This window comes from Notechis scutatus, chromosome 1 (genome assembly GCF_049901735.1).
Source record: "Notechis scutatus isolate UNSWTSFEM ecotype Mainland chromosome 1, rNotScu1.2, whole genome shotgun sequence".
NCBI classification, from domain to species: domain Eukaryota; kingdom Metazoa; phylum Chordata; class Lepidosauria; order Squamata; family Elapidae; genus Notechis; species Notechis scutatus.
Genome location: NC_142009.1, coordinates 325,296,272 through 325,321,349, shown reverse-complemented (window position 1 = coordinate 325,321,349; position 25,078 = coordinate 325,296,272). Strand labels below are relative to the sequence as shown.

Sequence of the window (25,078 nt, the reverse complement as noted above, 5' to 3'; positions counted from 1 at the left end):
CATTTGTGGGATGCCAACGAGTTAAGCAGGAGTGAGGTTGTGGTGACACAGTTCTAGACAGGTGAAATGCAACAAGGAAGCCCAAAATAGAACATGAAATCACCACTCAGAATTGTTGCCAAATTTTTTGTAATTTTAAAGTAATGTTGTAGACCTGCTGGAATGTGGATAATTCTGAACTAAGCTCGATCATCCTGCAATCTAGGAGTCGATTCCCAAAACTACGTCAATAATTTTTGCTTTGATTCTAAACTCTGAGGGTAAAAAGTTATATGTATTTCTTTTGCAGCGGGGTGGGGCAGGGGGGCGGTTCACATATGCCCAAGAGAATGACAAGTATATAGAGTCAATTAAGTGTTCAAAGTGTTTATATCAGTAAATCCAAGAGATGTTGTCTTGGATTAAAGTAGCAGGAAGTTAAAAAGAGTTTCTGCTTCTCCTAAAATTCATGCCGAGTTTCCTCTTCTACGATTGGGTTGTTTGCGAGCACTGAAACATCAAAGAAGAAGAAAAAAACAAGTATATTTTTCCCTTTCGAAATTCTGAAAGTGGGTCAGATTTAGTTTATTTGCAGAACCAGTTTGATTGATGGACTGAAAACAAGCTGTCACCTTTATTTACCATCTTCAGAAGCTGGTCACTCATATCCAATTTTTACTCCCACCTTAGAAGATCTAGGATTTTATGTATTATGTCTGTTTAAGAGGTAAGTTGAAGTTGAAGAAGTGCGGGTTCCGACTCCCAGAATTCCCTGACCAGCCAGGCTGGCCAGGGAATTCTGGGAGTTGAAGTCCGCACATCTTAAAGTTGCCGAGAGACATTGACTTCCATACTGTACGTGGATGATCCATCCATACCAAAAGTACAAAATTGCCATTTTCAACATTTGGATGTTGTTTCTCGGGACAGTGTAAATTCCATTTAGGCTTCTCTTTAAAAATTCCCCTGCCAGGCTGATGCTGGAGGCTAACTCCAGCTTCAAAACCAATCCAGGTTGCGTCAAAGCCCCGTAGCCTGTTTCTCCTCCTCGCAGAAATGATTGCAAGCACAGCATGGGAGATATTTTTCCCGGGTGGTGCTCTCAACTCTTCTAGGAGCAAATGGGGTAAGTGTGACCTTAAAACAATGCAGCAGACTGGATTGGTCACATTCCATAAAGATCGGGGTTCCTCTGCTTTTTTCTTCTTCTTCTTTTCCCTCTCCTTTTAAAGTGACTCAGGAGAGAGAAATTGGGGATTTGGGTCAGGTATGAAACTGTGTGCTGCCATCCGTGGCCATGTTGTAAAGTTGTCATAAATGACTCCATCCCAGCTCCAACTTAAAAGCTAGAGAGATACTAGCAAAACTGCCTAAGTCTTGTTAGTTTCTCTTATTTTGTTTTAGTCACAGCCTGAAATAAAAGAATGGCAGCACCTGGCTCTAAATGCAGAATTTGTCAAGCTGCCCCACCTATGCAGATGACAAAATAATTAAGCCATTTATTAATAGATGCCTTGATGTTCTCCCCTCCTCTCCCCAGGCACTTAAAGCAGTATAAATATCCCAACAACAATCCTGTAAGGAAGGTTAGGCTGAGTGATAGCGACTAGGAAAAAAAATTGATGGAGCTCATTTGCATGTGAAACCTAATTCACTCATCGCATTAAGTCAGGCTTTGGTTATTATTATGGAATAATCCACAATTGCCTATGCTGACACAACACATTAAGTCATAGTTCATAATTACAGGTAGTCCTCGACTTACAACCGTAATGGAGCCTACCCATCGTGGTCGTAAGTTGTGACAGTCCTCACTCATGTGACTGACCTTTTTTTTTAAATGATGGTCACTAACTCTTATTTGAAAAAAAAATGTTGGTCCAAAGGAAAACATTATGGTCAGTTCCAGGGGACTCTTCTGACATTCAGATCGTCTCTATTCTGCTCGTGGCATGTTTTTTTAAACCAATTCTCTTGCAAGAATTCCTTAGCCCGTTTTTTAAGAGAATCCCTCCATTAGAAAACAGGGGCAAACTTTGATGCAATTAGAATTTCACAATTTCAGTTTGCTGAAATTCTACAGCAGTTGTTCCTCAACACATGCTGACCGGGGAATTCTGAGAATTGAAGTCCATCTGTGATAGCATTGCCAAGATTGAGATACTCTGACCTACAGTAATTGCCTCTGTTTCATTCACCTTCTTTCTTGCTAGGATTCTGAAAGAGACATGCCTGGCTCCACCTTTGGGATTTAGCTATCCCCGCCTTTCTGGGGAACATAGGTGTGCATTTTTCTTCTTGCGTTAGTATTCAAACCGGCTAGCATTAGGTAGCACCTTCACGCCTCTCTCTGCGGCACAGCTGGTTCAGCTGTCAGGATCCTCTTAGCCCTTCCCTGGAGCCCCTGTAGACTGATCTCGGCTGAAAAGCTGGGCTAAAACCACAACCTGAGCATCGGAGACGGCTCCACAACTCCCTGGATGTTTGATGCTCTTCCTGTTTGCACCTGCTGAGAACTTTAACCAGATGACTGACGAGCCATCCCAACCAGTCTCCTGCCTATTTTGTTAAAGACTTTTCCACCGTGGCCCCACCTGGAAGAGGCTCCTTGCGGTGACGGCCTTTAGACCTGTGGATTTATTCTAAGCTCCTCACCAGCTGACACCGTGAAGCCCCATGGTTGTCTTTGCCCCTCTGGAAGCTGAACCGATTCTCCTGGCACTCGGCCTAGAGGGCCATGGGTTGGTGGAACCCACTAACCAGCTGGATGTTTGGATTCTCCTTGATGACCCTGCTGTGGGTCACATCAGCCAGGAAACCCAGAGACTCCATTCGGCAGGTAGATATCACGTGTCCCTGGCCCGATGGTCACCGGCATGCACGGAGCTACCACCATCTGGAAGGTGATGTGCGCTGGCGGCGTCTCTATTCCTCCAATCATTTCTTCCTATGCATTGGCGGTGATGGCAAAGTTGAAGGGACACGCTGGAAAGAGAACCTGAACAGTAAGTCGTCGTCAGCTTTCCCCAAACTGGTGTTGTACCAAAGGTGCTTTTTCCAGGAGGCAACTGGGCTTTCTTGTTTTTTCTTTGAAGATGTTTTGCTTCTCATCCAAGGAGCTTCTTTAGCTTTGACTAGATGGTGGGGAATGGAAGGATGTATACTCTTTGCAGGCAGCTGGTCATTTGCATCCTTTTAGAGGGTCGCTGAAGCACTTGGTGGTTTATCTGTGTCCTCAGAGTCACCTGAGTGGGGCTCCTGGTTCCTGCAGTCTGCAGTTTTTTCCCTGGAATGGAACCAAGTGCTTCAAGGACCCTCTAAAAGGATGCAAATGACCAGTTGTCTACAAGGAATATAAAACCTTCATTCCCTACTATCCTGTCAGAGCTGAAGAAGCTTCTTGGATGAGAAGCAAAACGTCTTCAGCAGAAAGACAAAGTCTAGTTGCCTCCTGAAAAAAGTACCTGTGGGACACCATGACCTGGATGACTGAGAATCTCTACAGACTTCCATCAGGTATGTTGGACTACAGCCTCCATCACTCACACCCCCAGCCAAAGATATTTGATGCTGGGAAGTGACCGGGTACTTATCAAGAACCCCAATCTTTTGTTACTCAGATAGAAAATCTTCTAGTCCTCCTTCAGCATTAGACAGGTATTTGGAGTAAACTTCTTAAGATGATATCATTGGCAGATTCCATCAAAGAAATGTTTGCTAACAAGCTTGGAAACCTTTTCAGTGGTTCAGGAAGTTGTGAAAGAAACGAAACTTGGAAAGTCTGTCAGATTTTTAGAGACTTAATTGTGAGAGATTACTCATCAGCGAATAAATCTGTCTTCATGACCTCAATTGTCCTCTTGTCACTGTCAGAGTTTTTCACATTGTAAAATTAAAACAGAAACTACGGTTCTGTTATTCTAACTGGTTTTCTTGTACACTGCAGAGGGTTGGACTAGATGAGCCTTACAGCGCCCCAATTCTATGTCTTTTGTGATTCTATAGGCAGTCCTCAGCTTACAACCATAATTGAGCCTGAAATTATGGTTGTAAGTTGTGTTGGTTGTTAAATGAGTCACCGTGTGACAGCGCCCAATTTTACAACCCTTTTTGTGGTGGTGGTGATGAAGTGAATGCCATGATCATAAAGGGAATGCTGCAGTCATTAAGTGATTGCTGTAGTCATTAAGTGAATCCATTTTTCTGCAATGGCCGTTTCTGCTAGAAACCAGAAATGCTTTTTTCTGGGGGGGCCCCAAATACATTGTGGTCACATGACCTCAGGACACTGCAAACATATGTAAATTTTGGCCAGTTGCTGAATGCCCAAAATGTGATTATGTGACTGCGGAGGGATGACCATCAGAACTTCGAATCCAATTTATAAGAAACTCTAGTGAGGTCTTTCATAATGTTGAACGGTTTCTAAGTGACTGGTTATAAATTGAAGAGTATCTGTGTTCATAACAGGGCCTATTTCTAGACTGAATAAATTCCTGGTTCAGTCTAGCTCCTAATCCCACGTCTAAACTCATCTTTTCCTTTAGCTGCACAGTTCAGGGTCCATCCTCTCTATGCTCAAATGACATCCCAGCCAGTCTACATTGTTCTTGGCGTCCTGTGGACGGTGAGAATCTTGGGACTGTGCTTCCCTCTTTCTCTCCTAGTGATGCTCTTCAATCAGCTGTCCTACCAGTTGTAAATAGTTGTAAAAGGGTGGCATACATTCCAGCATGAAATTACCTATCTGTGGATTGTAAACCTCTTGCAGCAAGAATCTAACCAGGTATTCTTTCAACACTGCTTTGGAGTTTGGGTTCTTGCAGACTGGAGTGTAACACCATCAGTCAAGCAAGATCTCCTTCCCCCCATCTCCATACAACTACAATTGCACCAGAACCCAATATCCTCCTGTTTTAGGTGTAAACTGTGGGGCAAAACAGGAAGAAGTTGACATAATTACACCTATCTGGCAAATAGCCTTGTAGGAGTACTGTATCATCTCCGTGTCTTGATGGATCCACAAGGATCCATTGCTATCCAACCCCCACCCCCTCCAGCTGTTAACATCTCTGGGCACATCGCAGTTATGTATTCTGTGGCATCTTGGATGCTTTTTATTATATTTGCGCAACTGGAGGACAAGGAAACTATCGAAAACTGAGAGGCCTTGCTCATGGTCACCCATGCCTTGGGTTTTTCCCCCCATCTGGATTACTGCCATGTGCTCTACATGGGAGTGCCCTTGAAGACCAACTAGAAGTTACAATTGATCCAGAACGCAGTGGTGTGCGCACCTCTATGTCCACCCATGTTGTGCAAGCTGTACTGTCTCCTCGTTGCTTTCTAGGTGCAATTCAAGGTGCTGGTCATCATCTTTAAAGCCCTATGTGACACAGGGCCAGGTTATTTGCAGGAACCCCTCTCCCTGAGGGTACCATCCCATCCCACTAGATCAGATGAGACGGGCAAGCTCTTTAGTTCCTTCCCTGAAACGTCGCCATCTAATGGGACCTAGGGAACATGACTTTTCTGTGGCTGGCCCTACCTCCATCTAGTGCAGGGGTGGGCAAACTTTTTGGCTCGGGGGCCGCATTGACTTTTAAAATTTGACAGACGGGCCGGGTCAGCACAAGATTTTTTGGGAATCGCCCCCACCCTTCCCCCTTCTCCTCCTTCCCCCCTCGGAGGCCCGAGTCAGGAGTTGCTGGCGCGGCTCGCGCGGCTCCAGTCCGCGTTGCCTCAGGAAGGGAAAGGCAAAAGGAAGAGCGCGGCGGCGCTTTGCAACGGCAGCAGCGGCTCCTGGTTTTGCCTTTCCTTCCCGAGGCAACGCGGGACTGGAGCCGCGTGAGCTGCACCGGCGGTAGCAACTCCTGACAGCCCCAGCCGGATACCAGAGCGGAGCCCGGGCGGTGCGGCGGAGGCCGCTGAGCGGCAGGAAAAGGGAGCTGGGCCAGCCACAGACCAGCCTCCGTGCAACACGCCGTCGCCCGCCCCGGCGAGGAAAGCAGCGGGCACTCCCGGGCGCGCGGCAGGGGTCTCTTTGGCCGGCCCGATTTTTTTCAGAGCGGAATATCATGCCTGGCGCCCGTGAGTTAAAACGAAGCCGAAAGTTGCTGGGAAGTTGCTCGGGTGCTGGGAGCAGGCTTTTAAAGTGCCGCCCGAGCAGGACCGCCGAGCCGGGAAACGGGGCACCAAGGCAGGGCAAGGCTCCACCAGCAGCGGCCTAGCTTTAGGTGGCTCCAAGCAGCCCGCCCGCCCGCCGGTGGAACCCTTCCCGATCCTCGGCGGGAAGAGCGCTCCAGCCTGCAAGCTTTGCTTTTGCAAAGTTTAAGCCTGGAAGCCCCGGAAAAAAGGGGGATTGGCGGGGACTCACCTTCGGAGAGGTCGCACTCGAAGGTGATTTCGAACTCCCAGCCGAGGCCTTTGCAAATTTCTTTTCTTTCCTACCCCTAGATCGCTCCGCACTGTTTTGCAGCTTTGGGGGCCATGCGGCACAGGGCAATACGCCACACCTAGCAATTTTTTTTCAGGGGCGGGCCGGATTGGACAGACCAATGGCAGTTATTTTTTTCAGGGGCGGGCCGCATTGGACAGACCAACGGGCCGGATGTGGCCCCCGGGCCGTAGTTTGCCCACCCCTGATCTAGTGGGACCTAGGGAGCATGACTTTTCCGTGGCTGGCCCTACCTCCGTGATGGCGAACCTATGGCATTTGTGCTGGCATTCAAGCTGCAGGCAAACTTACAGCCTCACAGCTGATTTTCAGTGGGTTTGAGGCCTTTTTCGGCCTCCCAAAGGCTTGAGGAAAGCTTCTGCAGGCTTTGCAGCCTGAAAACTAGCCCCATTTCGTCATTTCCTGTTTTTCCGAAAATACCAGAAGTGATGAAACGAGCCTAGTTTTCGGCCTGCAAAGCCTGCAGAAGTCTTCCTCAAGCCTCTGGGAGGCTGAAAAAGGCCTCAAACCTGCCAAAAATGAGCTGTGAGGCGCAGTGCAGGTAAGGGGGCAGTGGGGGATGGGGATTGTGTGCGCATGCGTAGGGGGCATGGGGGGGGCACACATTGCTTTCTGGGTGCTGGCATGCAAGTGCGAGCGTGCAAGCGCGTGCACAATTTTTGGCACAGGAGCCCAAAAAGGTTAGCCACCACTGCCCTACCTTATGGAATAAACTTCTCCCAGTGGTTCAGTAGGTCCCAATCTTCTTAACCTTCTGGGGAGGCCATAAAAATCTGACTCTTTACTCAGGTTTTGAGGAGAATGGTAGTGACTGCACAGAGTTGTTGAGGGCACTCTAGGAGATGGATTGAGGTGCTGGATTTTTAGGTGTTTTTTTTTAAAGGTTTTTATAATTTTATTGCTATAAACTGCCCAGAGTTGTTTAAAGCTGGACAGCTAAGCAAACCTTTTAAATTAAAAATAGATAAGTGTGAGGTGGCAATGACATTTTAAAAACAATGTGAGCGCCTCCATTTCAACTCTGGTTCTCAAGTTTCAAGTGTAATACAGACAATTAATTCCCAAGGCAGGCAAGAAATCATGGTCTCTGTTCAGATCCAAATGGATTGATAATTTTTCAGTGTCAGTCTAATTTAACTGAAACTTCTTTTCAAAATTGTTTCCTCAGATTAAAATCATTCTTCTGAAGTTTTCTTTGCTGTGAAACCTAAAACTGCTTAAAATCAGCAGCAGAGATCTTGTAAGGTATAGAATAGATAGTCCTTCACTGGTTTCTTAATAGTAATTTTTTTCAGTGATAGTATTACATAGAAAAAGAAAAATATGTATCTAATTTTAATTGAAATTTAATTTATTTTTTGTTCTTGCTTTACTCTGGAGGAAGGCTCCAGGGAAAAAAAGAAGTCAGTTATCCTCTCAGACAAAAAAAAATAGTATGAATCACTTCTTAGCAAAATATATTTTCTCCTACAGTATTTCCTTATTAGTGAAAAGTGCTAGTTATTGAAATTTATTTCTTCCAATTCACTTTGAGGATCAGCCATCATTGATTTGGAAATGAGGATACACATTTAATACAATTGAGCTACATTTAGGAATTTATTTATTAAATTTCTATGCCTCCCACCTCACTCTGCAAAGCAACTCTATAGGAAGAGTCCTCCCGAGGTTTTAGGAAAACAAATTTTGAATTAAATTTAAATTAAGGAAATTTTAGGAAACACTCCTTTTGAGGTTCCTGAGGAGAAATGCCAAAGATGAATATTGAATATGGTTTTTTTAAAGTGATGAAGCTAATAAAAGTCAAATTAAAAGCTTGGGCTTGAAGAGTGAATAGAAGGAAGACAAGGAGGGAAGTGGCAGGCAGCCCAGCTTGTACACTTGTGTGTCTACAGGTAGTCCTCGACTTACAACACTACATTTAGTGACTGTTCAAAGTTACAATGGCATTGAAAAAGTGAGTTATGACTGTTTTTCACACTTATGACCATTGCAGCATTCCCAAAAGTCACGTGCTTGGCAACTGACTCATATTTATGACGGTTGCAGTGTCCTGGAGCTATGTGATCACTTTTTGTGACCTTCTGACAAGCAAAATCAATGGGGAAGCCAGATTCACTTTATAACGGCAATGTTACTAATAATAGCAGGAAAGATGGTAAAATGGGGCAAAACTCACTTAACAAATGTTTCACTTAGCAACATAAATTTTGGGCTCAATTGTGTTCGTAAGTTGAGGACTACCTGGCCTGTAATCATACTCAAGCTTTATGTGAGTCATTGGGCAAAATGTCTACTTGCTGACAGGATTTAATCCAGGCCCTTCCAGGAGTGTTTCGGGCATTCCTGGAAGGTTCTGAATATTTGAAAGTCACTTCAACAAAGCCTCTGACTTTTAAAGCCATTCCAGGTATTCAAAATAGGAGGTTTGAAGAGGACACAAATACCAAAATTGCTGCTTCTACAGAAGCAGAAGGAAGTCATGTACATCTATAGTTGACAGGCATGAAAGACCAGGCAAAAGTGGCACAGAAGTATGGAACTTTTTCCAACCTGGTTTCTACTTGGAAACCACTTTTGGATTTTGCACTTGAGATGGGGTGTGTGTGTGTGTGTGTGTGTGTGAAACTTTGACTTGGGTTTTTGCTGATTAGATAAGTTTGTGGTTATAGAAATGGCTAGTATGTATTAGCATGCAAAGGTAAAAAGTTGAGACTGCAACTATCTTATTCCACCTGAGTCAGAAATGCTTTTATTTCTTTTTCCCTCTTTACTCTGCTTTTTTTTCCTTTCCCTTTTTCTTCCCTCATTTTCATTTTCTTTTGTATTTTACATCTTGATAAATGTAATAATTTTTTTTAAAAGGATGGAGCTTTTGGTCTTGTCAGTCTATGGCTGACTTTTCACAATATACAAAACTATAAATTTAGGCTAAGAAAACATAATTTAGTTTCATCCTAATTTTAGTTTATTCTGCTTAACCAGGTTTGTTAAATTCATTCTTTTTGGGGCTTGTAGAATGCATAGAATAGATTGTGCGAATGTTTTTACTTGGCCTAGTTAAGGGTGTTGTACGCACAAAGCTGTTTATCTAAAGCTTAACATACCATTCTATGCACAAAGAGATATTTCGGCACAGTGTGATGGCCTGGTTTACTCCACCTGAAGGTTCCCACAATATGTTCCAATGTTCGTCTGTTGTAGAGAAGTCCAGCATTTCAACATCTGTCAGACTTTACCCAAGAAGCAAGACTGGAATCAGTAGGCAAGCTCACAAGAACATCTGATAAATAAACTTTATTAAGGAAACTTAGGAAGACCTCTGAAAAATTTCTAAGATCAGCATCAGTCTTTAAAGCAGGAGTGTCCAGCCTTGGCAACTTTAAAGACCTCTGGGCTTCAACTTCAATCCATGCTGGCTGGGGAATTCTAGGAGTTGAACTTCACAGATCTTAAAATGGCCATCCCTGTTTTAAAGCTTCTTATATTTCTTTTTCCTGCCCTAGGTAAATAAGCTGTTTGCCCTCACTGTTTTGATCCAGCGTTCCTCTTTCCATCTTTCTCTTGTTTTGGCAATGATTAGATGGTTCCCAATCCTTTCTTTTCCACACATCCCTAGGAAATGTTTGATTAGTGTTTGCATTCCTAACAAAAGTAATTGTAATTTGTCATTAAGGGACATAGTATAACAGAATAGAATAACAGAAGAACAGAGTTGGAAAGGGACTTTGGAGGGCTTCTAGTCCAACCCTCTGCTCAAGCAAGAGCCCCTACCATTTCAGATAGATGGTTGTCTATACTCTTCTTAAACCCTCCAGTGTTGGAACATCCACAACTTCTGGAGGCAAGTCCTACCCAAGTTCCACTGATTAATTGTTCTGTCAGGAAATTTCTCTTTGGCTCTCGGTTGGATCTCTCCTTAATAAGACACTCTTTGTCACACCCCGTGAAATTCCATTCCACACCATGATCAGTCCATATTGGGAACCTCAGGTCGAAGACATGACATCACCAAGTGGCCCTTGGCACAAATTCACATGATCTGAAAGCCCCCCGATATTATCTGTGTCACCAATCCTGGTGACAACCGGGAAGCCTATTGCCTTATGTTTATGGAGATTCTTAGTCATCCAGATCATGGTTGTCCCAAAGGTGCATTTTCAAGAGGCAAGTGGACTTTCTGGTTTTTCTTTGAAGACGTTTTGCTTCTCATCCAAGAAGCTCTGGAGTAGCTTTTTGGATGAGAAGCAAAATGTCTTCAAAGAAAAACAAGGGAGTCCAGTTGCTTCTTGAAAAAGCACCTTTGGGATCTACTGGCTAAAGCAGGGGTGTCCAACCTTGGCAACTTTAAGACTTGTGGACTTCAACTCCCAGAATTCCTCAGCCAGCAAAGCTGGCTGAGGAATTCTGGGAGTTGAAGTCCACAAGTCTTAAAGTTGCCAAGGTTGGACACCCCTGGCCTAAAGGAAGAGTTTCTATCAGAAACTTCCTGGCTAAACAAGCCTCATCACCTGGTTTGTGCACTGTGATTTGCTTGACCATGATTGAATAAACTACCACTGACTTGAGTTCACATAATGAACTAAGCACAACGGGCTTTTCAGGCAATCTACTGAAACTAGACTGGAGGTGAGTCTGCACAACTAGGAAGAAGTGTACATGTTTTTGAGCTTGCAGATCTAGGGAACAAAAGTTTGTGATGATTGAGGTTGGGGATTGCACTGGTCCTGCAATCAGTCAGTCCTTATTAAGCAAGCTGCTCCAGACAGGGAATGGACCAAGAGGGAAAAGAGGGGGGAAGAGCATGTTTTAGGGATACATCTTTTAGTTAACCATAAGCAAGAGCGGAAAAAGAGGTTTACATAAGTAGGAAGAAGTGTACATGTTTTTGAGCATCTGTTACTGACACATTGAATTTTGCCTCAGAGGTTCACTGATTTTAAGTGTATCCTACAAGCATGTCATGACTTTGGAGTTCTTGGTGCTCTGAGCTTGGTTGTTTGCTTGCAGACATTTCATTACCCACCTAGATCATCAGTGAAAACCGCACACTCCCTGACACTGATGATGTTACATAATTGGGTAATGAAACGTCTGCAAGCAAACAACCAAGCTCAGAGAGCACCAAGAACTCCATGGTTCAACCTGGCGCTACATATATTCTCTTCTATTGGAATGTCTTTTGAATCAAGGGCCTGATTTAAGCCTTGAAAAATATGCCACAATGGGGATGAGGCAAGGATAAAGTGAATAATTCAAAGCAGAAAGGGGTATATCCTGAGTAAAACAGTATATTTCTAAAATTCTATCTTCTTGCTTTTGTGAGTTGATCTTTTAATGAAAAGGTCTAGGGGTGATATGATAGCAATGTCCCAATATCTCACAAAGAAGAGGGAGTCAAGCTATTCTCCAAAGCACCTGAGGGCAGGACAAGAAGCATTGGGTGGAAACTCATCAAAGAGAGAAGCAACTTAGAACTAAGGAGAAATTTCCTGACAGTTAGAACAATTAACCAGTGGAACAACTTGCCTCCTGAAATTGTAAATGCTCCAACACTGGAAGTTTTAAAGAGGAGACTGGATAACCATTTGTCTGAAATGGTATAAGGTTTCCTGCCTAAGCAAGGGGTTAGACTAGAAGACCTCCAAGGTCCCTTCCAACTGTTATTCTATTCTATTCTATTCTATTCTATTCTATTCTATTCTATTCTATTCTATTCTAATTCTAATTCTAATTCTAATTCTATTCTATCCCTTGATCCCTTAGTCACTTATATTCTCCAGGTGTAAAATTGCTTCATTAAAATTAAAATGGAACAAAAGCTAGGGAAGGTGAGTGATGTAACTTCAGCTCCTTCAATACACTAGGACAGGAGTGTCAAACTTGCGGCCCATGGGCCAGATGCGTCACGTGCTGGCCACGCCCACCCCCGGTTTAGCGAAGGGGGGAAAAGTTGCAATACGTCACGTGATATCACGGGTTTGACATCCCCGCTCTAGGATGTGCACAAGCAAACATGCATAGAGATTTGCGTATTAGGAGCAGTCGCTGGTTGTTTTAGGCACAGGCTTTGCTGCCAATAGCTTTGGGAAGTCCTTGATTTGTGTTAATAGGCTCTTTCCTATTTCCCCCCCCCCCCCCCCCCCCAGGCATCGTGGAGATCCGTTCTGTACAGGTGGGGACCGTGGCCATTCGATCCATCCACAGTGGCTTCTACTTGGCAATGAACCGAAAAGGGAAAGTTTATGGAACGGTAAATGGAATTGCATGCCTTTTGGGGAAAGGGGGAATTATAGGTAGTCCTTGACTTAGAATCACAATTGGGACCAGGTGGTTTTTTAAGTGAGCCAAGCCTGATTTTACCAACTTTTTGCCACGGTTGTTAACAGAACCACTGCATTTGTTAAATGAATCATACCATTAAGTGAATTCAGCTTGACCCATTGTTTTTGCTTGTTTGAAGCCAGCTGGAAAAGTCACAAATAGCGATCCTCTCAGCCCAAGAGCCAGGGATGTCCAATCGTGAAAGTTCTGAACTAGGAATGGGAAGACTTGGGTTGAGTCTCCTCTTAAGCTAAAGAAAAAAAAAAGTAACTGGCTGATGGGTCCAATGTTTCTCAACCATGTGTGAACTTCAATTCCCAGAATTCCCCAGCCAGCATGCTAGAGGAATGAAAGCCCTAGAGATTTAGATATATGAGATTGATCGATCGATTGATTGCTAAAGGATAGAGAGATATATAGATGATTGATAGAAATAGATAGATAGACAGACAGACAGATATAGCACCGTGGTGGCGTAGTGATTAGAATGCAGTACTACTTCTGCTGACTGCTGGCTGCTAGCAGTTTGAGTCTCACCGGCTCAAGGTTGTCTCAACCTTCTATCCTTATGAGGTCGGTAAAATGAGGACCCAGATTGTTGGGGGCAATATGCTGACTCTGTAAAACCACTTGGAGAGGGTTGTAAAGCACTGTGAAATGGCATATAAGTCTAAGTGCTATTGCTAGATGGGTTACATAATTGGGTAATCCAATTATAGATGGACAGACAGACAAATGATAGAGATGGACGGACAAAGAGACACAGACAGACAAAGTGGGACAACAGCTAAGGAAATCACTTTCTTTCTGTTAGACCTATTTTGCAAAGTAACTGTGGGAGAGATTGAAATAGCAGAATAATGGAGTTGGAAGGGATCTTGGAGGTCTTCTAGTCCAACCCCCTGATCAGGATAAAATGGAGGCAATCCCCACAGAAGCTGCCTTGAGCCCAAAGGCAAGAGAAATCTAGTAAGCCAGATTTTCAGTTCTGCCTTTCCTTCACATTCAATCAAATTTCTCATTCTCTCCCCCCCCCCCCGCTACCGGTCTGTCGTAGAAAGCATACAGCCCCAACTGCAAGTTCAAGGAACGTATTGAAGAGAACGGCTACAATACCTATGCCTCTTTCCATTGGCACCACGAAGGGCGACCCATGTTCCTCTCCCTCAACAGGAAAGGACTGCCACGACGAGGGACGAAGACCCGCTGGCAACATCCCTCCACCCATTTCCTGCCAATGCTCATGTCATAAAGGAGGAACAACTGTGGACTACTTGATCAACTGTGCACTATTTTTCTTTTTTTTTCTACGACCCGGTAATCTCTTAATTCGGGGTAGAATCGGAGCAGCTGGATGGAGCTGATCATTTACTGGCCAGGTGCCTATGTGGAGTTTGCAGCAGGTATTTTCTCTTTGTGCCCTGAGAGAGAAACATCTGTCCCTCCCTAGGATTGAACTCTCAACCTTCCGAGTGGGAGGCAAACGTCTTCACCACTAGGCCACCGTGCCTCTCAACTGTGCACTACTATGTGATGTATTTAAGAATTGTGGGGGGGTGGGGGTTATATTTATTTTTTGTAAAAAATAAAAAGAAAATGAAGGAAAAGCAGCTTGGAATTCAACAGAATAAAGACCATTAGGAAAGATGAAAGAGGTTTGCTTTCATTTGCTTTCTCTTCACTGTGTGTATTTTACCTTTTACTGTTTAGTTTACCTCTTGAATCTGTGAGCAAAATTCATCTTGAGGGCCTACCGAACCTAGCTGCCCAGCTCCTCGTCACAGGATGGAGGGCCAGTCTGCTGCCCGCTAGGTGTAGAGAATCCAAAGGTTCAGATCTCCCTGCCTGCTTTGGTCAGCAAGGCAAAAGTTGGCAATCTTGGCAGCTGGGAACTATGAGTCTAGGGAGGGCGATGCAGAATGAGTGGGGTTGCATCACATCTGAGGGGAAGAGGTAAGGTTTTCTGGTTTTGCATGAATTGGGTAAAGCAGATGGAAGGAAGGGTCTGTTTATCTACATCTGTCTGTCTCCTATTTCTATCATCTAGCTGTCTTTCTCTGTCTATCATCTATCTATCTATCTATCTATCTATCTATCTATCTCTATATCTCTTTTTTCCGTCTAAGTCTTTAGTATGTCTATGTCTGTCTACATCTGTCTATCTACATGTCTCCTATTTCAATCATCTAGTTGTCTCTGTCTGTCTATTCTATCTATCTACATCTATCTATCTCTATATCTCTCATCTATCTCTATCTTTAATATATCTATCTCTATGTCTATGTCTATCTCTGTCTGTCTGTCTCTATCATCTATCTACAAGTATCTCTCTCTCACACACATCTGTATCTATTTATCATCTATCCTATCGTCTACCCATACCAAATTTGCCCATCTTAAGATATGTAGACTTTCAACTCTCAGAATCCCTCACCAGCATGCTAGGAAGTTAGCAAATTGGGAAACACTCCAACATGAAACAGGAGCAGTCATTTTGAGCATTCGTGGTTGTAGAAATTATGCCTCAAAAGCATCAGGTAATAGAAAAAGTAATGGAAGAAAGGACGGAAGTCAGTTTTGGCTTAATCTTTCAGCCTTCCAAAGTTAGCCATTATTTCAAGAGTAGCAAGAAGGTAACCCAACCCCCTTTTGGATAAGAGAGCACAAGATATTTAATTGCCGAAAAAGGAGAAGGCCCTTCTAGTCACCCTGCATTAGGCTCAGCCAGAAAAAGTCCAGCATGCTTTTTGAACAGTCTAAACTAATATAGCTCAACATTTGCAACATTAAGATGTGTGGACTTCAACTCCCAGAATTCCCTAATCGACACTGAAGGAGACTCAATCTCTTAAAGTTGAAAGTTCAACTCACTAGTGCAGTTATGACTGCAATAATACTGTGGCATGACCTCAAACTGTCAACCAGTCCTAATGAGGCCACCAGGAAGCCTCCAAAATGTAGACGGGGAAGTAAAAACACCATCAACACACAGACACTGGAAATGATAAAGTTCTCCTGTCTATAGAAAACGAAGGGAACACAACAGGAGCTGCACTTGTGGGAGATGTCACTTCTTGGTGCCACCAAATTTTGATCACGTGACCATGGAGATGCTGCACTGGTCATAAGTGTAGAAATGGTCATAAGTCACTTTTCTCAGTGCCATCATAACTTTGAACAGACAAGTAAACAAACCCTGTAACGGGTCCTGGATATTTTACACATTCTTTAAGTTGGCAGAACTTAGATACCTTGGTTCAAAAATTGTTGAATGTAATGCACTTTAGGGGCTAACTTGAGAATACAAACAGAGAGGAAAGGTATTTTGCAAGGCTAGCACAAGTGGAAGGAGAAAGATACACACTAACACTCACATCCTTACAGATTTTCTACAGATTGAAGGCTGTAGTTACACATATTTTGCCATATTCTAAATTCAGTGGGATGTATCCCGAGCAGGCAGAAATAGATACCATCGTTTACAGTTTTCATGGTAACAGCATGCAAGTGGTTAGCACTGCCTTTCAGAATGTTTTTTTTTTTCATCTTCCCAAAATAGGAATGTTCCTCAGTGCTTCCAAGAGGGGTTGGAAGCATGAGTGTGTGAATTCCAAGCTGTCGGCCACAATTACACAGCATTGCAGGTGCAGTGATGGGCTTTGATCTGAAGGAAGCATATTATTAAGACCCATTTCCCCACCTTCAAGTATTTTTAACCTAAAGAACGGTTGTCACAGCGTTGTTGAAATCCGCAGAGGGCAGGCCAAGATAAAAACTAATCCACATAAAATATATGTTTTTAAGAACGTGTAAAGGATGGGAATTTGGCACAACAGGGCACTATTCTTCTGCGGGTGTAATATACACATAGACACGCATATTCCACCTTGCAATTCTTACTGAAGCAACTCTGACCAGCTTACATTATTTGTAAAAATAGATGCCACCATCTTGTCTTGAGGGAGGATGAGGTTATAAATTGACCTTCTCCAACACGGGTTCCCTTCAGATATTCAGGCAACATTCTGACTTACGATCACAGTTGAACCCACTGTTTCTGTTGCTAAGCGAGACAGTTCAGTTTTGCCCTATTTTATCACCATTCTTATCACAGCTGTTAAATGAGTCAGTGCAGTTGTTAAGTTAGTAACACGGTTCTTTAGTGAATCTGGCTTCCCCATTGACTTTGTTTGTCAGAAGGGCGCAAAAGGGGATCACATAATCCTGGGATGCTGCAACTGTCATAAATACACGCCTGTTGCCAAGTGTCTGAATTTTGATCATGTAACTACGGGCATGCTATAGCAGTTGTAACTTGTCAGTGTGAAAAACAGTCATAAGTCACTTTTTCAGTGCCATTGTAAATTCAAGCAGTCACTAAACCAGGGGCCCTCAAACTTGGCAACTTTAAGACTTGTGGACTTCAATTCCCAGAATTCCTCAGCCAGCATAGCATAGCTTAAAGTTCACGTCTTAAAGTTGCCAAGTTTGAAGACCTCTGCACTAAACGAACGGCTGTAAGTCCCTATGGACTTCAATTTCCAAAATTCTCAGCAATGGTCTGGAATGTGGAATTCCAAGTTGTAAACCCAACGTTTAGCGGGACATACACCTTTAGATTTAAAATAAATAAATAGAAGGAAGAAGCAAAGGGGAGGCTGGGTGGGGTAGGCGAATAAAGATCACAACAGGCATTTGACTTCTTGAGGTTGATAACATTGGTTTGGAAACAAGGTGAATCTGAAAACTGATTTCATTTAAAAGACATTTAATTACATTAAAATTTCAGTCTACATGACAGCTTTCAGCACGACCTCCCGCCTTCATCAAGTCCCAATTAATGACTTTTTAAGGGGCTCTGTAGCTTCTGGCTGTGCTTTTCCAGGGGCCTTAGATGAAGGCCCTTTGTTACAAAAGCTGTACCCCTGACTAACACTCTTCTGAAGTGTTTTGGGAATGTTTGAAAAGAGATTTATACAGCAGATGCCTAAGTGGGTCACATAGATTTACATCACTTGTTAAACTGGGGAAATGAATCACTGGGTCATCTACTCCTGACCTCTTTTGAGCTGTGGGTGTACAAATTGCTGCTGCCCACACACGCAAACCGCTTCCCCATAAAATTTTTCTTAAAATGCTTATTGGGGCTTGTTGGAGTTTAAGTTTTCCCCCTTAAGGCACATCCTGTTTACAGCAACCAAGAGCTGCCCAGCCCGACTAGAATATTTAAAACAGTTTCTCATTGATTAAAAAAACCAAAAAAAAAACCAGACCAGTCAGAAACACCCGTTACATGAGGAAGACACTGCAATGTTGGGCACCTCAAAGCAAAGGACACTCAGCTTTGCAGGAATAAAAATGGGACAGATCGTGTTGAAGATGTGTTTCTTATGCAAAGGTCCACATCCTGGCTCTTAGGATACCAAGAGGCTTGGAAAAGCATCTCCAATGGGCAGTGTTGCAATCCAACTTCTAATCTCCTAATCCCAACTCAGCATAGCTAAACTAGCTGAGTAGGACACTTGTTTGGGGAAATCCAGCAAATGGGCTAAAAAATAATTCAGGGAGATTATAAGAAAAGATCTATCCAGAATGCTTGTTTGTTTGTATTCTGCCTTTATTATTTTTACAAGTAACTCAAAGTGGCGTTAAATATATACTTTCCTCTTCCTCTTTTCCCCCACAACAACCCTCTCTTGGGTTGAGAGAGAATGACTGGCCCAGAGTAACCCAGCTGGCTTTCATGGCTAAGGGCGAGATTTGAACTCAGTCTCCTGGTTTTTTTTTAGCCTGGTGCCTTAATCACTACTAGATCAAACTGGCTCTTGGAAGGAAACTAGCAGTTATATGAAATATAGGCGCTTTGCATGAAAAGCTCTCCTGGCTTCAGTTCTTGTCAATCATCAGTGAAAAGATGTCATCGATCTAGTGGTGACAATTCCCTGCCCTACCAATTGATTAGGGAACTGATTCCAGTTAAGCACCATGAGATAAGGAGGATATTATCTGAAACAGGGGTCACCAACCTTGGCAACTTTAAGACTTGTGGACTTCAACTTCCAGAATTCCTCAGCCAGCTGGCTGAGGAATTCTGGAAGTTGAAGTCCACAAGTCTTAAAGTTGCCAGGGTTGGAGATCCCTGATCTGAAAGACAACAAGTTCTGGCACAGCAGACCTTCCCCAATGTGGCATTCAGTATCACTGGCAGAACAGGAGGAAAAAAAAAACCTCAGGAAGTTGGTCATAGCAGCAGAATCAAAACCCTGTTTTTTTGCATACACTTGCAGTGGTGACACCTGGAGGGGAGGACAATCTACCCATCAACACTTTCCTTGATAATGATCCAATTTCCTGATTTTTGCCTATTTTAATTGAGATTCTTTTACTTTAAAATAAAGGAACAAATCACTGAAGCCAGCTGCGGGCCTCAAGCATCACTTAAACTGCCAAGGCAGAATCCCCGCATTTCGGAAACTAAAATGGAGGTTGACTGCAGTCCAGAATTTGGAGTTTTTTTGCTATATGATCCACCAAGTTAGCCATTTTGAAAGAGTACCTTCGCGTGCTCCCCAAAGTCCAGATGTGTCACTTGAGCCTGCATGGCTTCTAGCATGCAACATCTCATTGACTCCATCTTCCGAGCCATTATCGTGCCAAGTGCTCTTTTCCGTTGGCTCTCTTTGGAGAAACCTCACAGATTCTCCCCAAGGGCCATTGCAAAGTTTCTAATTCTCCTTGCTGAACTGCTCAGTTGATGTTGTATGAATCAAGACATCAAGTGAAACAGTACTAGGGCTTTGTTTGGGCATACGAAATTCTCTCTGGAACACCGAGATTTTTTGTGAAGCCAGTCAAACTGTGCCACCTTTCGCGCAGTTGAATGTGCTCAGATGCTCCTTCCCTGTGGAACATCAATTAAGATTGGCCTCAGCTTTGACACTCTTTCTAAAGGCCCTGAAGATAATGGTTTTGCCCGTGCGCTCGGGGACACCAGAGTGATATGAAACCCATCAAGTGGTTGGCTTGATTGTTGTTGCCAGAGGGACTGGCATTTATTCAGTTTTGAAGTGAGGCTCTTTCTCTGTAAGCCACACCCAGAGTCCACATGATAATTTGGTCCCTGTGGTGCAATTGGTTAGCGCATTTGGCTGTTAACCGTAAAGGTTGGTGGTTTGAGCCCACCCAGGGATGCAGGCAATTCCCTTTTCCTGGAAAGAAGGAGAAATTTTTCTGACAGTGAGAAGAATCATTTTGTTATTTATTTCAAAGAGCCCTTCGGATATGAGAGGATATTAAGGCTGTTCCGTTCTCACAGTGGCTCAATTGTGTTTTGGGAATGAAAATAAATTCTTTCAAACAGGATTTCCAGGCACATGATACTTTTATTTTACAGCTAGTCCTTGACTTACAACCTTGTTTAGTGACCATTCAAAGTTACAAAGGCACTGAAAAAAAGTGACTTATGACCGTTTTTCGCACTCACAACTGTCACAGCATCCCCAGGGTGGTCACGTGATCAAAATCCGGAGAATTCCCAAATGATTCATTATTGATGACGGTTGGCAGAGTCCCTGTGGTCATGGGGACACCTTTGGCAACTTTTTGACAAGCAAAGCCAATGGGGAAGCCATGTTCACTTAACAACCGTGTTACTAACTTAACCCGTGATTCACTTAATAGCTGTGGCAAGAAAGGTCGTAAAATAGGGGAAAACTCACTTAACGACTCTCTCATTTAGCCACATCAATTCTGGGTTCAATTGTGGTCGTAAGTCGAGGAGTACCTGCACTGTATTGTGCATTTGCTTTGGCCAAGGCTAGGGGAAAAAAGGCTCTGCTGGAGGAGATCTAAGGCTTCTCGTGGTTACTACCATTTCCCACCACAACCAGACAGGTCGCTCTCGCTTGATGAATACAATTGGCCCAAAAGTTCTGTTGCTAAGCGAGACAGTCAGGTTTTGCCCCATAACGTAGCCACCCCTCTTGTTGCCTTAAGTACCTCACATAGTTGTCATGGGGAAAACAGGAGGAGGGAGGAGTATTAGGTATGTTTGCTGCCTTGAGTTATTGATAAAAATAATAAAGGAGGGATTTTTTTTTTTTTAAAAAAAGCACCATAACCTTGGACAGTTTGAAAAGGTAGTTGTCGAGACTGGTCAGAAAATGGCCTTTTAGTAACACCAATCCAAAAGAGGAAGACTACAAGGTCGTTTAAGCAATCTGTGACCCATTTAACCTGACATCTGCAATTTACATTGGCAAAGATGCAGACACACACATACCAATTAAGGGCAAAGAAAATAGAGGTGGTTGTGCCCAACTGTTTGAGACACCAAACCTTCTGCCCCACAGACAGAACCGGTAGGGCCACAGTCCAGAAATCTTCTCCATCTCCATCTCCTCCATTCTGCACAGTTCTTACCTTCCCACCTGCCTTCCAGCCTATCAGATTCCTAAAAGAGGATTCATTAGTCTTTTGCCCAGATTGCGGAAGACACCCTATTTTCAGCCTCTGGGCATCCAGTTTTTGGCCTCCGTACACCCGTTTTTGGCCCCCGCATGTGCTGTTTTCAGCCCATTTCAGGCGGTGGGGATCGGCAGCAATAGAGGCACCGGCGATCCCCGCCACCTGGAACGGGCTGTAAACAGGACGCATGGAGGCCGAAAATGGAGCGTGTGGAGGCAGCAGTAGCTGGCAACGGGGCGGCAATCTCTGCAGCCTGAAACAGCTGATTGTCAGGAGGTACCTCCAACCGCCAATCAGCTGCTAGTAGTGCTAACTCAGGCTGTGCTGAAGCTGACCAGGCTGTTTGCTGTTTGCTGGGAGGCAGAGGCTGAAGGGTGGGGGCTGAAAGATAGGTGGGGCTTCAGCAACATTCGCTCTGTAAGACACACAGATATTTCCGCCCACTTTTTTTGGGGGGGAGTGCATCTTATAGTGCAAAAAATACAATACATATGGCTAAGTTCACAATTTGGAGACCTTCTCCACTTCTTTGGGACCACCAGGTTCAAACACTTCCTAGATAATACAGATAGTCTTTGATTTACAACCTCAATTGAGCCCAAAATTCCCACTGCTAAGCAAGACAGTTGTTAAGTGAGTTTTGGCTGTCCTACTGGCCATGAACTTTCGAGGCACCACTGATTCTATGCCCCCCCAAAAGGCAACTTCATTACATCTGATGCATTCCACCACCAACCCTGCCAAAGTATCAAGTGTAGCCCCCTATGCAACAGGGCGGATTAATATTATATCAGTTCTCCCCCATCTGATTTCTAGAGCCCAACAGGGTCTGAGATCTGTTATCCACTGAACAGAACTTCTGAAAGTCACCAGTCTCTGGTTTACTGGCCACTCCTGCCCTGTAGTCAGTCACTGCCCAACTACAGTAGTCACATTACCAACAAGGGAGCCCTCCCTTAATCCAGGCTCAACTAAATATTGGTGATAACATGGTTTGATCAATTGATGAACTTCTACCACCTGGGCCAGTGGCAGTCAAATAACTATCCTGTGGATATTTTGAATCCTTCATTATATACTCCTTAAATTTATTCCCAACATTTCCTCCAGGATCTCAAAGCTTGGGATAATAGCATTTCTCCCTCTAGGTTAACCTTTCCCAACTTGGCACCTTCAAAATGGGTAGACGTCAATTTCCAGGAATTCTCCAGCCTAGAAATCCACACATCTCAAAAGATGTTGTGTTTACCACACAACCACCACCCTGTAAGACACAGTTAACGGAGAGACAGCAACTAGATAACTTCATCCAATGAAGTTTCATGGCAAACTTAAGACTTGATCCAACCCAACACCTCAATTATTCTATGTTGATTCACAATTGCCATAATCCCCGATTATTGGTCTTGCTGAGATTGAGTTGCAACCCCAAAGAAGGGGAAGATACTGGAGTGCCTATCCCAGATCTGATCTACTGATTCATGTAATAGGAGAACCCAAAGGTGCTTTTTCAAGAGACAACTGGACTTTTTGTTTTTTCTTTGAAGACATTTTGCTTCCCAACCAAGAAGCTTCTTCAGTTCTGACTGGATGGTGGGGAATGGAAGGATTTATATTCCTTGCAGACAGCTGGTCATTTGCAGTCTTTTAGCAATTTGTTAAGGCCACCTGGAGGTTTATCTGTGTCCTCAGGGTCACCTGAGTAGTGCAAATGGGTGTGGAGTCTTCTTGAAACTGCTGGAAGGACTGTGTTGTAACTAGAATGGAGATAGATGATATTGTAGCCCTTTGCACCCCTCAGGTCAGGGGTTCCCAACCACGGTCCACGGACCGGTACCGGTCCGCGGAACAACTCCTACGGGCCGCTGGCTTGCTGGGCGCCATCTTTTTTCATGAAAAAGTGCTTCCGGTGAGCTTTTCCGGTAGAAAGCTCACTGGAAGCACGTTTTCATCAAAAAGATGGCGGCGTAGCGCTCGGTGAGCTTTTCCGGTAGAAAGCTCACCGAAGCACGTTTTCATCAAAAAAGATGGCGGCACTAGCGCTTCCAGTGAGCATTTCCGGGTAAAAGCCATTTCTACCCGGAAAAGCTCACCGAGCGCTGCGCCGCCATCTTTTGATGAAAACGCGCTTCCGTGAGGTCACCGGAAGCACTTTTTCATCAAAAAGATGGCGGCGCCCAGCTGATGCCGGTACCGGGCCGCGGCACCCAGCTGATGCCGGTACCGAGCGGTGTCAAAAAGGTTGGGATCACTGCCTCAGGTGACCCTGAGGACATAGATAAATCTCCAGGTGGTCTTAACGACTGGCTAAAATAATGCAAATGACCAGCTGCCTGCAAAGAGTATAAATCCTTCTATTTCCCCACCATCCAGGCAGAGCTGAAGAAGCTTCTTGGATGAGAAGCAAAACATCGTTAAAGAAAAACCAGAAAGTCCAGTTGCCTCTTGAAAAAGCACCTTTGGGACAACTAGGACTGGATGACTGAGAATCTCCATAAATGTAATAGAAGTTTAGCATTTTAAATATATGGGATGGGACAACTCCTGAAAAGTGGAATAGATTGAATAGATTCTAGAGATCATTTGCTTGCTTTTTAGATGACAGACCATCAACAACTTTTCTGAGAGGCTGGAACTAGCTTCACATCTCCAATTGTTAAAAAATGGTCACAAGATACCTCCAAATAGCCCTTATGATAGATTTTTAAAGGCTGAGACAGCCCAATTCTAGAACAAACTACCCTTAAGATGACCACATCCATATCCTTTCTCCTTGCAGAAGCCCCAACTACGTATTCCCCCATTGGATGGCTAAATCCTGAAAACAAACCTTGTTGAATTAATTCCATAATTGCTAGAAGTCCTCCCTTCCTCTCCTCACTGGAGATAAAAGGGGAATGGCTTCAGAGAAATCAGAAGGAATGGATCTATGGACCCTTGCTGCCACCTACTGGTTGCCATGCAAAAAGCATCCCGCCAAGGATGGGGCCTTTTGCAGCCATAGAACCTGCCTGTGTCCAAAGTGGGGGCTCTGGGATGACTGGAAAAACCTATTTTGAGAGTGGTAAACTTTCCTTTAACTTAAAATTTCTCATGCCAGGCCTTTTATCTTCAGTCAGGGCCAGGCTTCCTTTTTTGCAGCCCCAGACTGCTGTCAAAGCATTCCTGTTTAGAGTGGAAAAGGGCCAAATGTTTTATTCTAGATTGGGCTTGCAGGGAGGGGTAGAAAGCCCCGTGGAGGCTCTGTGCAAAGATCTGGTTTCTAATTAAATCTGTTGCTGGTGAGGGGACATGGCGGTCTAGTGGTTAAGGCGCTGGGCTTGCTGACCAGGTTAGCAGTTTGAGACGCAAGCACTGCGTGGCGGGTTAAGCTCCCGTTCTTGCCCCAGCTCCTGCCAACCTAGCAGTTAAAAGGCATGCCAATGCAAGTAGATAAATAGGTACCATTTTGGCAGGAAGGTAACAGCATCCTGTGTGCCTCGGTGTACAGTAATGCCGGCCACATGACCATGGAAGCATCTTCAGACAACGTTGGCTCCTTGGCTAGGAAACAAGAGATAACCACTGTCCTCCTAGAGTCGAACATGATTGGACAGGGAAAACCTTTACACCTTTAATGGTTGCTGTTAATGATCTGGGTAAGGCTGGGAGGGAAGACCACAAAAAATAGAGGAGCCATTTCCCATTTTCTATCTATTAAGTTGCGGACAGGGGATTGTGGACTCTGCCCCAAAAGCCTTCTGCCCAAGGGTGGAAAACAGTGACCTGAACCAATCGAGGTTAGACTCTGCTTACTGTTTGTCTCGGCTTGTCCGCCTTCTCCCTTAACGCTGCTGCGGTCCAACGGTGCCC

General features: G+C 44.1%; 1 protein-coding gene across 1 annotated transcript; it reads left to right on the top strand.

Moving 5' to 3' along the window:
- Positions 1 to 2,042: 2,042 nt before the first annotated feature.
- On the top strand, positions 2,043 to 15,671 carry FGF22 (fibroblast growth factor 22). Its single transcript, XM_026670994.2, has 3 exons — positions 2,043 to 2,984; positions 12,586 to 12,689; positions 13,818 to 15,671. The coding sequence occupies exons 1-3, from the start codon at positions 2,717 to 2,719 to the stop codon at positions 14,010 to 14,012; spliced, it is 567 nt and encodes a 188-aa protein (XP_026526779.1). The 5' UTR covers positions 2,043 to 2,716; the 3' UTR covers positions 14,013 to 15,671.
- The last annotated feature ends 9,407 nt before the right edge of the window (positions 15,672 to 25,078 follow it).